The sequence below is a fragment of the Capricornis sumatraensis genome, chromosome 4, assembly GCF_032405125.1.
Source record: "Capricornis sumatraensis isolate serow.1 chromosome 4, serow.2, whole genome shotgun sequence".
NCBI lineage: Eukaryota > Metazoa > Chordata > Mammalia > Artiodactyla > Bovidae > Capricornis > Capricornis sumatraensis.
In genome coordinates this window covers 74,525,599-74,541,091 of record NC_091072.1, presented here as the reverse complement: position 1 = coordinate 74,541,091, position 15,493 = coordinate 74,525,599, and the positions used below count along the sequence as shown (strand labels likewise).

General features: G+C 49.7%; 1 protein-coding gene across 1 annotated transcript; it reads left to right on the top strand.

The window, feature by feature from the left end:
• The first annotated feature begins 1,753 nt into the window (after positions 1–1,753).
• On the top strand, positions 1,754–14,355 carry SMARCD1 (SWI/SNF related BAF chromatin remodeling complex subunit D1). The gene is made up of 13 exons (XM_068970351.1): positions 1,754–1,930; positions 2,608–2,795; positions 3,065–3,107; positions 3,203–3,325; positions 3,803–3,925; positions 4,983–5,099; positions 6,622–6,723; positions 7,019–7,180; positions 7,260–7,357; positions 8,747–8,882; positions 10,862–10,984; positions 12,082–12,183; positions 12,312–14,355. Exons 1-13 carry the CDS (start codon positions 1,754–1,756, stop codon positions 12,363–12,365), a joined length of 1,548 nt encoding a protein of 515 aa, XP_068826452.1. The 3' UTR covers positions 12,366–14,355.
• The last annotated feature ends 1,138 nt before the right edge of the window (positions 14,356–15,493 follow it).

The following is a 15,493-nucleotide window of genomic DNA, read 5'->3' as shown; positions in this document are numbered from 1 at the left end:
ACCTTCGCACTGTCTCGGTGGCGACATAAAGGAAGCTGTGAATTACAAGCTCTGCCTCTTTCTGGCCTCACCCTGTCCCCCCAGCCTGGGTTTCCTTTGCCTTCCCTGCAGCCTTAACATTCCCTCCCCTGCTCCACCCACCCCACTGTCCTTTGCCTGGCTGACTGCAGCCTCCCCAGGGAAGGGGCTGCTACAGCGAGAGCCCCCACCCATGGGATGGAGATCTGCTCTGCACACTAAGGCAAGGGTGGCAGAGACGGAGCTGTGAGCTGATGACTGCAACAGAAGCAGCAGGGTGTGGACCCGCAGAGGCTGAGGTCTTCAGTCAGTGGCCTTTGCCTCCTTCTGGATGCCCAGGCCTCTTTGCTCACCTAATACCCAAGCTCATCCCTTATACTTCTGGTGAGGTACCGTTTGATAGTGGAACGAAAGAGACAGGCCTAGAGGGGACGTTGAAAGCTCTGCTATTCTGTTCCTCCTTTCCTCCCTTAATAAGAAACCAGCGAGATAGAGGACCTGCCATGCCCCTTCCACCAGGCACTCCTCCCAGGCCAGAGCCCTGCCCCTTCCCAGGCCTTCTCTGTCCAGCTGCCTCTCAGCCTCCAACCCCAGAACAAGACCTGTGGCAGGTCATCTGTGCATTGGCCTGGAGCTGGAGAGTGAGGCCATAGGATCTTTGGCAACTCTTGGTTCCCAGGAGTTCCTTAGAGATCAAACCTCTCCAGAGGGAAGCAGGAGCAAGGCCGAAGGGTGTGCAGTGGATGGGGAACAGCAGGCAGGGCTATGGGTGACGCATGCCTCTGGTCTAATAAACTGGGTTTTAACCATCTCCTCTTCAGTGTCGTTCTTCTCTTATTTGAATAGTATTTAGGCCTTCCCACTAAGTGTCTAGAGCTGAGCTTGGCTTGGGGCCACACAATCAGGGGAGGAGTAAGGAGGCGGGAGCAGGGGTGCTCTGGTCCTCCTGGGATGGGACAGGCTGACATCACACCAGGAATGGTTTGAACCACTGGGCAGGGAAAGAGGAAGAGGTCAAAGGCAACAAAGATCCCAAAAAGAAGTCCTAGCAGAAAGGATTCTTTGGCGAGGAGGAAGGGTCACACTTCGAAATAAACTTAAAATCTGGTAGCAGTTTAGGTTAAAAGTCAGGGGGAAAGCTGGGCTGAAGTTCCTGTAGTTATTGAGGCACTATATGGAATGAGCCCCGGACTATGAACCGGAAGATCTGCATTCTAGGTTTCGACTTTACTACTAACTTGGTTGACTTCACCAAGTCATTTACCGAGTTCACCTCGCCTGCTTGTAAAATGGAATAAACAGTGAGTTCTCTTCAGTGTGCTGGGCTTAGAGCAGGAAGAGAAGGAAAGGAAAAACGCACTGCGTTTGGAAAGGTAAACGCACTGCGCCAAGATGAAGCATTTATTCCCATCACCCTCGCGTAGGGATGGTGCAGTAGTCCCCCTTTCCAGGTCCTTGTCTCCCTCCGTCGGCCTGGGGGCGCCCTTTCGCACGGCCTCTCTGTCCCAGAGCTCTTCTCGATGGTTTTCCCTCCCGGATCGTGAAAGCTGGAGGGAGTGGTCACACGCCTTTTCCGCTAGTTGCTCCCCTCTAGCCCACAGTCTCGCTGCCCTGAGCCTCCCGTGCCGGCGGGCCGGCCGGGCGGACAGGAGGGCGCACGGGGGGCGCGCGGGGGGGTGCGGGGGGAGTTCCGGTTCCGGTTCTTTGTGCAGCTGCGGCAGCGGCTCCGGGAAAGATGGCGGCCCGGGCGGGTTTCCAGTCTGTGGCTCCGAGCGGCGGCGCCGGCGCCTCAGGAGGGGCGGGTGCGGCGGCTGCCCTGGGCCCGGGCGGGACACCGGGGCCTCCGGTGCGAATGGGCCCGGCGCCGGGTCAAGGGCTATACCGCTCCCCGATGCCTGGAGCGGCCTATCCGGTGAGTGGGGCAGGAGGAGGGGCGCGGGCCGGGGGCGGGGCCGAGCGGGGGCCTGGGAGTGACAGGGGTGGGGGGAGGAGGAGGAGGGACGCGCCTGGGAGGGATTCGGGCGCCGAGTTGGGGTCGGGGGAGACGCTGCGGGGAAGGGAAGGGAGGCTGTTAGCATCCCCACCTGCTCCTAGAGGCATTGTTTTCTTGGGGAGTCAGGATGTAAAACCAGGGTGGACGAAGTGAGGCCAGACGTGGGCCTGAGACCTTGAGTGCAAATGGACTAGGCAGGTCCAGTGCCCAGGAACACAGAAGGTGTAGCTGGCAAATTGAGGTCAGCTTCTGAGGAGATAGTGCCTGACAGTACTCTCTGAGTAAATATGGGACTAGAAGAGATGTCCAGTGTGCCAGATACAAAGTAGACCGGGGAGGGGGGGGCCGATTTGAGTATAGTCTGGCTGTCTTTGCTTTGGGGCTATATTCTCCTGTGGAGTCAGGGCTGGAGCAGTAGAAGTTCCAATTACTTGGATATCAGAGAGGTAGAGGGCTCTCCTCCCACCCCACCATTGTGCTCCACCCCACCTCCCTGCCTTGTTTCATTCAAAGAACTCAGGCCTCCCCCACTTTCCCTTTCTTGGTGGGATTTGCAGGGGAAGCCATGACATCTCTAGGTCCTCTCCCCTCTGTAGAGACCAGGTATGCTACCAGGCAGCCGAATGACACCTCAGGGACCTTCCATGGGACCCCCTGGCTATGGGGGGAACCCTTCAGTCCGACCTGGCCTGGCCCAGTCAGGGATGGACCAGTCCCGCAAGAGACCTGCGCCTCAGCAGATCCAGCAGGTCCAGCAGCAGGCGGTCCAAAATCGGAACCACAAGTAAGATGATCCCAGGGTGGAGGGAGGGAGGGAGGAGGCCTGAGAGGACGCAGGTGCTGGGGTGCCTGAGCAGAGAAGCGCAGTGCCGTGTCAGCAGGCGGTGCTCATTCTTGAAATAATTGCTTCGTGTTTGTTAGGGGCGGGGGTGTCTTTGATTTGAGACAAGCTTTGCAGTTTCTTCACTTTACTATAAATGGAGGTGCTGACAGCCTGTCTTCATGTTCTGGCTAGTTCCATCCCAACCTGATAACAGTATTTATTCCAAACAGTGCAAAAAAAAAGAAGATGGCTGACAAAATTCTACCTCAAAGGGTGAGTCCAGGGTATAGACCTTCTTGAGGGTGTGGTGAGTTGGAGAGTAGAGATGGTCAGCCTTAGATCCCAATGATATCTTTCTGTTCCCTAAGATTCGTGAACTGGTACCAGAATCCCAGGCCTATATGGATCTCTTGGCTTTTGAAAGGAAACTGGACCAGACTATCATGAGGAAACGGCTAGATATCCAGGAGGCCTTGAAACGTCCCATCAAGGTAACACAGGAGAGTACTAGGCAGAGAGCCAAAGGAGAGGACTCGGGAACCTTCAGCAGGCTTAGGATGAGAAATCAAAGGCATAGCACAGCTTTCCTTGGCATTTAAATTACATCTCTTCTGCCTGCAAACTGAGAATTACATTAGAAGCGTAAGAACAGAACAGCAAAGGGGAAGGGGCTTTTGATAGTTCTTGCACCAGAAATATACCCTGTTGGTGTTTTTGCCGTAACTGCTCTGCCACCTTGGGAACCTGGCATCTTGCATGACTGTCTACCTGGCATCCCGGTGAATGCATTTGCACTGAGGCCCGTGGCCTGTGCTCCTCTGCTCATTGGAATCTCCATCCAGCCACCCCAGGGACTGGGTAGACAGTAAGCCAGTCTGTTAGGAGTCATTGTCGGGTTTGGGGGGACCCTTGTCTTCAACATCAAACCACTGAGGCCCCACTGTCAATCCTGTTTCTGCCTTCCTCAGCAAAAACGGAAGCTGCGAATTTTCATTTCTAACACTTTCAATCCGGCTAAGTCAGATGCTGAGGATGGGGAAGGGACGGTGGCTTCCTGGGAACTTCGGGTAGAAGGACGGCTCCTGGAGGATGTGAGTTCAAGGTCCACTGTGGTCGGTGTCTAGGGTGGGAGCTTCTGGGAACAAGCAGTATTGTCTGGTTGGCAGGAAGCCTGACTGGTGCTTACAGCTCCTGTTGGGAACAGCAGGGAGAGGGTCACTGTGTTCTCTGCACTAACAGACAATGGTTCTTTGTGTCTGGCTCCCACAGCTTGGCCCTCTCTGTGGTATCACATCGAGAACCTTATTGTGCTGGGATTTGATTTGTTGTTTACCTCTCTCCTGATGCTGCTAGCCATTGGGTTTGGCAGTATCTGCAGATTTTTCAGTTATTTTTTTTCTTGTAAACCAAGTGAATTTGCACTTAACATTTGGGCCATGCTCTCTTCCCTGAGTCCTTGAGGTCCTTGATTTCTGCTGTGGCCTCTCCGTCTTCCCAGCTCCTATTGGAAACAGCTCGCAGTTTATGTGGGATTGATTTCTGTGCCTGGCTCTTTGTTGTTTCATGGGGAACATCAGCTGCCAGGTGATAGCTTCCAACTTCCCACCCCAGAAGCTCCTTGGAGACGCTCACCTGCCATTCCCTTATACTCTCTGGCTCTCTATTTTTAGCTGTTCACAGGCAAGCCAGTGTGAACGCGTTTTTCAGAAGAACCAGGGGTCAATGTCGGAGCCTCCGTTTTCTCTATATAGGTCCAGTCCATCTGCCAGTGGTGCCATGTCATCCAGATAAAGCTGTTTTTGTTCTGGCTGCTTATTACCTGTGATTCATTTCTCCTCTAGAGTCAGAATTTTCTCTGTTCAGACTCGCTTTTTTCTGTGTAAAGATTTGGCTTAACTTGCATCATTTCCCTTGGGAAAAAGAGGTGGGCAAGCCAATGACCCTATACACGTTACAGGCTGCTTCTTCGGGGTTCTGTTGCTACCACAACTTGTTTAACAGACACCTACCTTGCCATTTCCTAAGATACACTCAGAAGACATTTTTGTTTTTTTCCCATTGCTTTTGTGGGTTCCTTGTTTATGGGACTTTGTTTTGGGGAATTTCTTCTGGCTTTTTGTAACATGACGTCTCATCTCTCTTTTCCAGTCAGCCTTGTCCAAATATGATGCCACCAAACAAAAGAGGAAGTTTTCTTCTTTTTTTAAATCCTTGGTGATCGAACTGGACAAAGACCTGTATGGACCAGACAACCATCTGGTAGAAGTGAGTAGTTCTGTCCTCTAGACTTTGGCTTTATCAGTAGTGGATGATGGCCTTGGGAGCTAAACTTCAATGTCTAGGGAGAGGGGCGTGGGTACCTCCAATGCAGTTTGCACATTGGCCTCCAGGTGGCACTAGATGTTTGGTTTTGGTACTGTTTGGACCCAAGAGTTCTTATAGTCTGACTTGTCCCACCTTTTAAATTTAATTATCTTGATTGCTGCCCCCACTCTCAAGAGAAAGTCTAATGGAGGCTTTTTATACATGCCAGGAATGGTGAGATGTAGCTCTCCACACGCCATTCATCTTTTTTCCTGGTAACAAGTGCTATGTTTAAGGGGGTTCATTAATAGGATTTAGTCCTTACCAAGGCTACTTTTTCTCTTTTCGGAGAAGGCAATGGCACCCCACTCCAGTACTCTTGCCTGGAAAATCCCATAGACGGAGGAGCCTGGTGGGCTGCAGTCCATGGGGTTGCTAAGAGTCAGACACAACTGAGTGGCTTCACTTTCACTTTTCACTTTCATGCATTGGAGAAGGAAATGGCAACCCACTCCAGTGTTCTTGCCTGGAGAATGCCAGGGACGGGGGAGCCTGGTGGGCTGCCGTCTGTGGGGTCGCACAGAGTCGGACACGACTGAAGTGACTCAGCAGCAGCAGCAGCGAGGCTACTCTTACAGATCTGCTGCTTGCTTTTGGTTCCTGCTTTGTTTAGATTCACATTCCAAAGCATCAGACATTCTTTATTATAATGCCTGATTACATAGTGTTCTAAAGACCTTGTTAGCAGCAGTGTTCTTTGTGATACAGTCAAAACAAGAATGAGATAGTCGAGCACTCCAAGTGAACTTAACCTGCTCCTTTCTTTGCCAGTGTAGCCGCAGCCCCTTAACCTCAACCACTAAGAAACATGGGAAGGTCTTTACCATCTAGTAAGGGAAGTAAGTCATAGAATCAATAGAAATTTGTAAATATATTTAACTTTATAGCAGTAGAGCATAGTGCCTGAGAATGTGGACTGTGGACTCCAACACACCAGAGCTCAGATAACAGCTCCACCACTTACTGGCTGTTGACCTTGGGCAGCTTGCTTCATTCTTGTAAGCATTAGTTTTCTCATCTGTAAAATAGGTTTAATCGTGCCTTTCTCATATGGGTGTTGTGGGGATTCAATGTGATAATCCAAGTACATGTCCTAGAATACTTTGGCACATAGTAAGTACTCAGTAGATGATAGCTATGTTATTTTACTGTATACGTGTATATTATCCATTTTGTGGATAAAATTATCACTGAAAATACAGGCTAATTTAAATGTGACCCTGAGCAATCAGAATTAAAATGTCTGTCTCCTTATAGACAGGAATCCCAAAGTCATATGCGGTTTTTTAAAATGTCTCATGCTGTTGCTCTTCTCCAGTAGCCTCATTAATCAAAGTTGAAAATTCAGTCATTACAGAAGCTCTTCCCTCCCACCCCAGCTCTTCCTCTGGGAGAGCACCCCCTGACATCTTCCTCTCTGTAGTGGCACAGGACCGCCACTACCCAGGAGACGGACGGCTTCCAGGTGAAGCGGCCAGGAGACGTGAATGTGCGGTGCACTGTCCTGCTGATGCTGGACTACCAGGTATCTGCTGCCCTGAGGAGGCCCAGCTTTCAGCCCCATCCCATCAGCAGTCTGACATTTAAAGGCAGTTTAAGTCTAGTTGCAGGGAATTTGCCATCAGACTGTTAGCTCCCTGCATATCTTTAAGGGATAGGGTCTTAGTCATTTCTGAGTTCCTCTTCATGTTTTTCTGCTCCAGAGAAAGCACAACATGAATGCCTGTTGAATGGCATGAATGTGTGGCCACACCAAGTGCCCCATAATAGCACATAGACTCAGCTCAGTAGCTTCATCTCTGTACCTTCGTTCTCTCCAGCCTCCTCAGTTTAAATTAGACCCTCGTCTGGCTCGGCTCCTGGGCATCCACACCCAGACCCGTCCGGTGATCATTCAAGCACTGTGGCAATATATTAAGACACACAAGCTCCAGGACCCACATGAGCGGGAGTTTGTCATTTGTGACAAGTACCTCCAGCAGGTGAGAAAAGTTTCCACTCTTTTCTCAAGTCCACTGCAGCATTAGTTGTACTCTTAGCTGCTTCTCCTCTTTCCCACAGATCTTTGAGTCTCAGCGTATGAAGTTTTCAGAGATTCCCCAACGGCTCCATGCCTTGCTTATGCCACCTGAGCCCATTATCATTAATCATGTCATCAGGTAAGCATGTGTACGCAAGGCAGTGTGTGCTGGAGCTGGCTTGTATCACCTGCACAAGTCAGTTCTCAGAATTTTTAGGAAATTTATAAGCAGGTTGTTAAACACAGTCATTATTTAGGATTATATAAACTTGCGATTAAATACATTATATAAAAAATAAGTGTAAATGTACTCAGAAAGTCATCATATCTGAGTTATTATATTGGTTTACTGGTGTTTGGGCTTCCCTGGTGGTTCAGATGGTAAAGAATCTGCCTGCAATGCAGGAGACCCAGGTTCAATCCCTGAGTCAGGAAAATACCTGGAGAAGAGAATGGCAACCCACTCCAGTATTCTTGCCTGGAGAATTCCATGGACAGAGGAGCCGGGCCGGTTACAGTCCGTGGAGTCTCAAAGAGTCAGACACGACTGAGCAACTGACATACACATACTGGTGTGTGTTTTTGAAGTTACTTCTGTCTCTTGTGTCTGTGTGGTGGAAATAGTATCTAATGATGTGTTACTGCACATCCCTTCCCAATTCCTCGATGAGTGATACAATGTCGGCATCTTGAAATCAACCATGTTGAGAATATTTAAAACACAGAAATTAGCAAATGCTCCAAGTCAGGGCTTTCTCTTACCATTCTTTTTCTCTTTTGGAGAATCAGTTATTAGAATTTATCAGCTCATCACTGATGAACTCCTGTCTTTTCTCTGGGTGGTAGGACATTCCAGTCTGAGACTCCAACTCCCGTTACCTCTGCCTGCTTTTCTGTTCAGAAGATGGATGAACAAGGCATGTCTAGGCAGATAGTGAAAGAAGGCACTTTCTCCTCAGAGCACCGTGTCTTCTGGCTCTACATAGTCTTTGCCTTCTTTCCCTTACTCCAATATTAACTCCAGTAAAGCTGTCCTTTCGCTAGACCCTGAACCATCATCACTCAGCTGATAGTAATTCCTACAACCCATACGCTGGGTCAGTAGAAGCTAGTTTGTCCTATATTCATGTGGTTAAATTTAGGCCACGTTTTATTTTGTGTGGTGTGCATTTACTTGAATGTATTTTCAGGCAGTTTAAGTTTAATAAGTAAAGACACTACAGCAGTGGTCTCTTTGTGGGGAAGGAGAAACTTACTTTTCATTGGCTATCTTTTGTACCATTTGACTTTTTACCATTACTACTGAGGCTTATATGCAGTATATTGCACCCAGTTAAAATCTGATGATTTTTGGCTGATGTGCACATCCTATAGCTATCACCGCAGGGAGAGTACAGAGCATTTCTGTCACACCAGCAAGGTCTCTGGTACCCTTTTGCAGTCAACTCCTTGCCCTTCAGTCTAAGACTTGTGTAATTAGGTCTTAGGGAACAAGCCCTTTACCAGGCCCCCTTGGTTTCCTCCTCAGTGTTGACCCGAATGATCAGAAAAAGACAGCTTGTTATGACATTGATGTGGAAGTGGATGATACCTTGAAGACCCAGATGAATTCTTTTCTGCTGTCTACTGCCAGCCAGCAGGAGATTGCTACTCTAGACAACAAGGTAGGGACCATGGCCTGGATGGTTGGGTGTCACCAGCCCTCTAGCACAGCTTCTTGGCTTCTTTGATTTTTGATATTCGTTCAAAATATATTGATACCCAGTATATGCTGGGCACTCTGGTGCTGGTTGGAGCCAGACACACATAAGTTCTGATTCTTAACTATATCTCTTAATAGCTTTGAGCCTCAGTTTCTGATCTGTGAAACCATAATGCCTATTTTTCTAAAGTTGTTATGAGGATTAAATGAGACAATGTATGTGAAGACATGACCTTGTATCTGGCACAGAAAAACAAATGGCGGCTGCTGCTTCTGTTGTTATTACCATGAACGTTATTAGACATAGTCCATGCAAGTAAAGCCAGAAAGGCTCTGGGAACACAAAGGAAAACAGAAAGGCTTTCTTGGAAGAGGTGATGCCCCAACCTAATCTTGAAGGACATGGGAGTCAACATGGTAGTTGGACTATAAAGAAAACTAAGCACCAGAGAATTGATGCTTTTGAACTGTGGTGCTGGAGAAGACTCTTGAGAGTCCCTTGGACTGCAAGATCAAATCAGTCAATCCTAAAAGAAATCAGTCCTGAATATTCATTGGAAGGACTGATGCTGAAGCTGAAACTCCCAATACTTTGGCCACCTGATGCGAAGAACTGACTCCTTGGAAAAGACCCTGATGCTGAGAAAGATTGAAGGCAGGAGAAGGGGAAGACAGAGGATGAGATGGCTGGATGGCATCACCGAGTCAATGGACATGAGTTTGAGCAAGCTCTAGGAGTTGGTGATGGACAGGGAGGCCTGGCGTGCTGCAGTCCATGGGGTCGCAAAGAGTCGGACACAACTGAGTGACTGAACTGAACTGATGGGAGTCAAGAAAAGGGGAGAAAGGATGATGGTACTTGAGGGTGTGGGGGACAGAGGACATTCCAGGAAGAGGGAGCAGGGTATATGCAGGCCCAGAGATGAGCAGAGAACCTGGCATGTTGAAGAAACACAAGCTCTTCACTGTGTTAGATAAAGCTCGGGGTGCCAGGGAGAAGAAATGAGAGGGAAGCAGGAACCTAGTCCTGAAACCACTTTGAGGCAGGGTAAACTGGTTTATACTTTGTCCTGAAAATGGGAGGGCCTGGTGCTGTTTTATTTAGAATGCTCACTGGCAGGATGGTGGGAGGTGAACTGTAAGGGGGTCAGATCTGGGGGAAGGAAGCCTAGGTGCGGGATGGTGCAATAATGCGCATGATGTATGCTATGGGCCTAACCTTACGGCGCTGATCGTGAGGACGGATGGACGTGAGTAGCTAGGTTTGGGAGGTGTTGAGGTGGAACTGTAGGGATCTGGACACTGGATGGAGAGGTGGGGTGAGGTGTGAGGGAGAAGAGGTGTTATGAAGACCTCCAGGTTTTCAGCTGGAGTGTGCAGTTGTAGTCATTCAGATTGGGAGCAGGAGAAGCAAGCCTTGGGAAAAGGTAGTGATTTTGTTTTGGGGAGTTTAAGGTGTCTTGAGGTGTCAAGCAGATGCATCAGTGGGAGTGTAGAAAATGGTCTGTGATCTTCAGCCTGGGGACTCGTTACTGTCAGTGGTGCTGGAAGACATACAAGTAGATGAAATTACCAGGAAGAGCGTGGAGCATCAGCAAACAAAACCCACGGACCACAGCTACAGAGACAGCCCTGTGTACCACTTCTTTTCTACCTGAGAGTTTCCAGACCTGTTTGTGCTGTGGATTAAAAATTTCCCATGTAGTGTCATCCACAGTGGACATGGTGCAGACTGTAAGGAAAACTTCACACACGGGCGGTGGACAGAGACAGCGCCAAGCGCCAGAGCAGGTGGGGCCCTGGGCAGCAGTGCCATTTGGGGGCTGCATTCTGTTCCTTGGTTGGGAGTGGCACAAGGAGAAGTCATACACTGCCTGCCACTTAACTTTGCTTTTCCCCAGCGTGGAAATGTTACAAACTTCCTTTCCTTCTTCCTTTCAGATCCATGAGACAATAGAGACTATCAATCAGCTGAAGACCCAGCGGGAGTTCATGCTGAGCTTTGCCAGAGACCCTCAGGGTTTCATCAATGACTGGCTTCAGTCCCAGTGCCGGGACCTCAAGGTAGAGAACCGGGGACAGGTGCAGAGAGACTTGGGCCCAAGAGGCACACGTCTGCTCTGTGTCTGTAGCATGTGGTGGAGAGCCGGGGAGAGGCGAGGGGCCAGACTTTCTTCAGAGAGTTCTAGTAGGGAAATGGAAATGAAACTGTCAAGTGTTTATCTCGTATTTACCGTGTGCTGTCACTGTGCTCACGTTGTAGGGGATACAGAGTGCAAAACTCGGCCCCTGCTTTCAAAGTAGCATCCATTCTGTTTGAGAAACCAGGCTAATGGGATTTTAAAAGTAGTAAATCATGTGTGACATTATCAGAATTTCACCGGTACCAATAAGATGAAACAAAGGAGAAGGGAGATTGGTGAGACTAGGATAGCTTGGAAAAGCTTTCTGGAGAATTTGGGATTTGAGAGAGGGGTGCTCTCTGAGAGGAGCTCGCAGAGAGAGGAGCATCGCAAGCTCAGGCAGGAAGGCAGGAATGAGCACAGTATGTGAGATGCCCTCAGTTCTCGCCTGTCCTGTGCTGACTGCAGCCAGCCTGGCCAGAGGAGCAGGGCACGGGGGTGCCAGGAAGGATCCCTGAACAAAGCAGGGGCTTGTCCACAGCATGAGTGGCTTGGGGTGCTGTTTTAGTGGTTTAGTAAAGTACCACAGCCCCCGTGGCTTAAACAAGGGAAATGGATGGTCTCACAGTTCTGGAGGCTAGAGCCTGAAGTCACAGTGTCAGCAGGGTTTGGCCCCTTCCAAGGGTGGGGAGGGAGAGTCTGTTCCAGGCCTCTCTCCTGGCTTTTAGTCGCTTAGGTGCTTCTTGGTTTGCAGATGGTGTTCTCCATGTGTGTGCCCGTTGTCTTTCCTCTGTACGTGTCTGTCTCTGTGTCTGAGTTTCCCCTTTTTATAAAGATACCCATCATTGGATTAGGCCCACCCTAACGACCTTATCCTAACTTGATCATCTGCAGAGACCCTATTTCCAAAGAAGGTCACATTCACAGGTACCGGGGGCTTAGGATTTCAGTATCTTTTAGGGAACACTGTTCAGTCCATAACAGATGACAAGGAAGGAAACAAGCCTGTTCTCTCTCCCGCTTCCCGTTCTGTCTCAGGTCATGACTGATGTGGTGGGTAACTCAGAGGAGGAACGCCGAGCAGAGTTCTACTTCCAGCCTTGGGCCCAGGAGGCTGTGTGTCGATATTTCTACTCCAAGGTAGGCACCTAGGGTGCAGAGGAGAAACTGACAAAAGGCAAGGGGTCTGCACCTGGTGGGGCTCAGTGGCGTCAAGAACAACTTGTGGTTTGTCTCATCCTCCACTCCCTCCACTATTTTCTCCTTAGGTGCAGCAGAGACGACAAGAATTAGAGCAAGCCCTGGGGATCCGAAATACATAGGGCTTCTCCCACAGCCCTGATTGGCTGCGCCGATTTCCTTACTGGGCCCTGTGCTGCCTGCCTCATGGCACCTGCCTTGGTCTTGCTTGGGGCTTTCCAGGGGATGCTGTCGGTTCTAAGACAACACCAGAATGACGAGGGTCTCACGTGACACCGGCTCTCCTCTCCTCCCACCCCATCCCTTCTTATCCCCAGCTTCCCTTTGCCCCACAAAGTTCCCATGTGCCTCTCCCCTCCCCTGGTCTGCATAGGACCTCTAGATAGTATTAGAGAGAGAACCTGTAGTGGTAATCAGTGCATTGAATGGATTGGGCCTAAGGCCAAGTGGTCTTCAAGGGGACCAGCTACACTGATCCTGCCCTTCAGAGACCCAGGAGTTGGGAGCTATAGCCCCTTCTCCACGACTCAGGCCTGAGGGCACTCTATAAGCTAGTTGATCTTGGCTCTCCTGATAACAGAATCCAGTTTCCTTCCTTCCCTCCACAGGTATGGAGCAAACTCTCCCTTCACTTGTTGCCCTCTAGCACTAAAGGAACCCTGGCTCTTGGGCTCCACTGTGCCCCAGGTCAGTCCGCAGCCCTCCAGATGGGCCTGCTGTCTCAGTGCTCCTCCCCTCCCTTACAGGGGGTCCACATCAGTATTAGAGTTTGTTCTCGTAGTATTGCTCCCGCCCAGCACACTCCCTGTAGCTGCTGTTGAGGATTCCCTCCTGTCTGTCCTAACTGAGGGCATTCGGGTGGGGGAATCTTGCCTTTCCCTGTCAGAGCCCCGGGGACCTCACCTAGGGTGCTGTCATTGCCAGCAGAGGCTGTTCCTTTCTGCTGTAGCGTGGAGGTGTGATTCATTCATTCACTCCGCCCTGCCTCCCCCATCCCTTCATGGAGAAACAGGCCTGCAATCAAACGGGTAAAAGCCCTGGGCCATCCCTGTCTTCCTGCCCCTTGTCTGCCCAGTTGACACCCACTGGTGACTGCTAGGGCACTGAGGAGTGAAAGCGCCTAGGGCTGGAGAGAGCTCTGACTTGGGTTTGTGACTCTTCCCTCCCTGCCTCACAGGATTGTGACCCCCAGTCCCCGCCCTCAAAGCTTCAGACCCCTCAGGTAGCAGCAGGACCTTGTTGTGTGATCTTGGCCCCTTGGAACTGAGATGGTTTTGCATCTTTCCAGGAGAGCCTCAAATTCTTCCAGGTTGTATCACCCCCCGAGTTAGCATATCCCAAGCTCGCAGACTCAACACAGCAGGGTGGGAGACAGCTGGGCACAGAGGGGGAATTCCGTTCGGCATGGGCTGTAAACCTGCAGAACTGACAAAGCCCCTGCTTCCCCACCCCCTCCTCAGGCTCCTGCGAGCACATCCCCCAGCCCTGTATCCCTGCCTGTTCCACGCTGGGGACAGCAGGACTCTCTCCCCATCTTCTTCCAGTCATTAATCCTCCCCTCCCTGAAAGGTTCTCCCCACAGTGACACTGGACAGCCTCTGTCCCTGGGGCTGGAACCATGAGAAGGAAGCTCAGCACTCCTACAGTGTCCCTGTTGAAGATAACTTTTTAGTAACTGAATTATTATGTTTTTTTCATGGACCAAAATTTTTTTTGTACTGCCCCCTTATCAGTGTCACCCAGTTTTAATAAAAGAATCTTCTGAAGAATGGGTCCCCCTCCGTACTGATGGAGAGCTCTTCCCTGAGTGTTCTCCAATGCCATTAGCCATGCTCATGGTGTTTGTTCATTTGACAAGTGTTTATTGAGCACCTGCTGTGCGCCATCTGTGGTTCCAGGCACTGGGGATATGGTGGAAAATAAGGTTTCTACCCTATGGGTCTCAAAGTTTTGCCTTAGAGCTTGTTCTGTCAGCCCCAGTGGTCCAAGCAGGGCAGATGCTGGCTGAGATTAGCAGGCTTCATCACTGCATCTGAGTCCTGCCCTCAGTTCCTGTTAAGTGGCACTGACATCCTCTCCCTTGCGCTTCTGCGTTCCCCAGGGTATCCTTGGGCACCTGTGATCCCTTACACTCGATGATCCTGAGCCTCTAGAGTGCTCAGGGCTCCCATCTGCACACAGGCCGGAGCTGTATCAGGGCTGGAGACGTTTGTGTTCTCTGTGCCTGTCACTCTTTAATGTTCCACTTTCTCAACCCTGAGTAAGATTTTGGTTCTTAAGACTGGCGTGGATGTGCTCTGCTATCATCCTGGTACTGTAGATGGCCAACCCCTCACTGGTAGAGCTAACACTCTCAGGATTGGTTCCCAGTACCAGAAGCAGGAAGTTCTGCCTCTGTTGCCATCATAATAGGCTTGCTTCTCACCAGGTGGCTCTTTCCTCCTCTGTGCCATTATCTAGCTTGGTTCTAACCAAGAAGGGAATTTAAGATACAGGACGAAGGCAACCACATTTCAAAACTGTAACTAAAAAGTTAACCTTTGCTTCCGTGGATGTGAATACTCAAGTATTGCCTATGTGCAGTCAAACCCAGCAAGGATACAACCACTGTTCCCAATCTGGAATGTGGGGGTTTATCAGACTTGAGTAGGAAAAGCAGAGAGAAGTGTGTGTGGGTGATAACTTGGAGTGGAAAAAATTGATGTCAAGGACATTGAAATGGCATCTGTTTTCACCCAGGCTAATTACATGTGTAATGAATGGCTGATGAACCATTATTAATTTCAAGCAAATAATCTTCAGTTTGCTCTTGGGAAAAGAACTCTTGTGTAACAGATCAGTTCCTGTGACAAGCTAATTCTGAATCTCTGCACACTTCATTCCTATATAAATGAACAAATTCTTTGTCTCCTAAAAATGATTGTAGGGAGAAAATGAGAGATGGAAACATGTAGGCAAAAACACGAGGTTATTTTATGCATAACCATCCATTCTTTGGGGTTCTCATCCTATGTGCCAGGGACAGAAGCATTCTTTCTCTTCATCACCCATAATCGGAACTCCCAGCTGGCAGCCTGGCACTGGTGCCTTTTTCTCAATGCCAGGGTAATAACAGTAATCTGCAGGAAGCTGGCTATGTAGTAGGCTTAATTTTGTTCCTAAGAGAAATCAGCTGCTGATTTCATTTATGTCCCTGTAAGGGAACTCCCTGGCCATGGGAGCAGAGTATGGTGGGCTTTTCCAGGGCAGT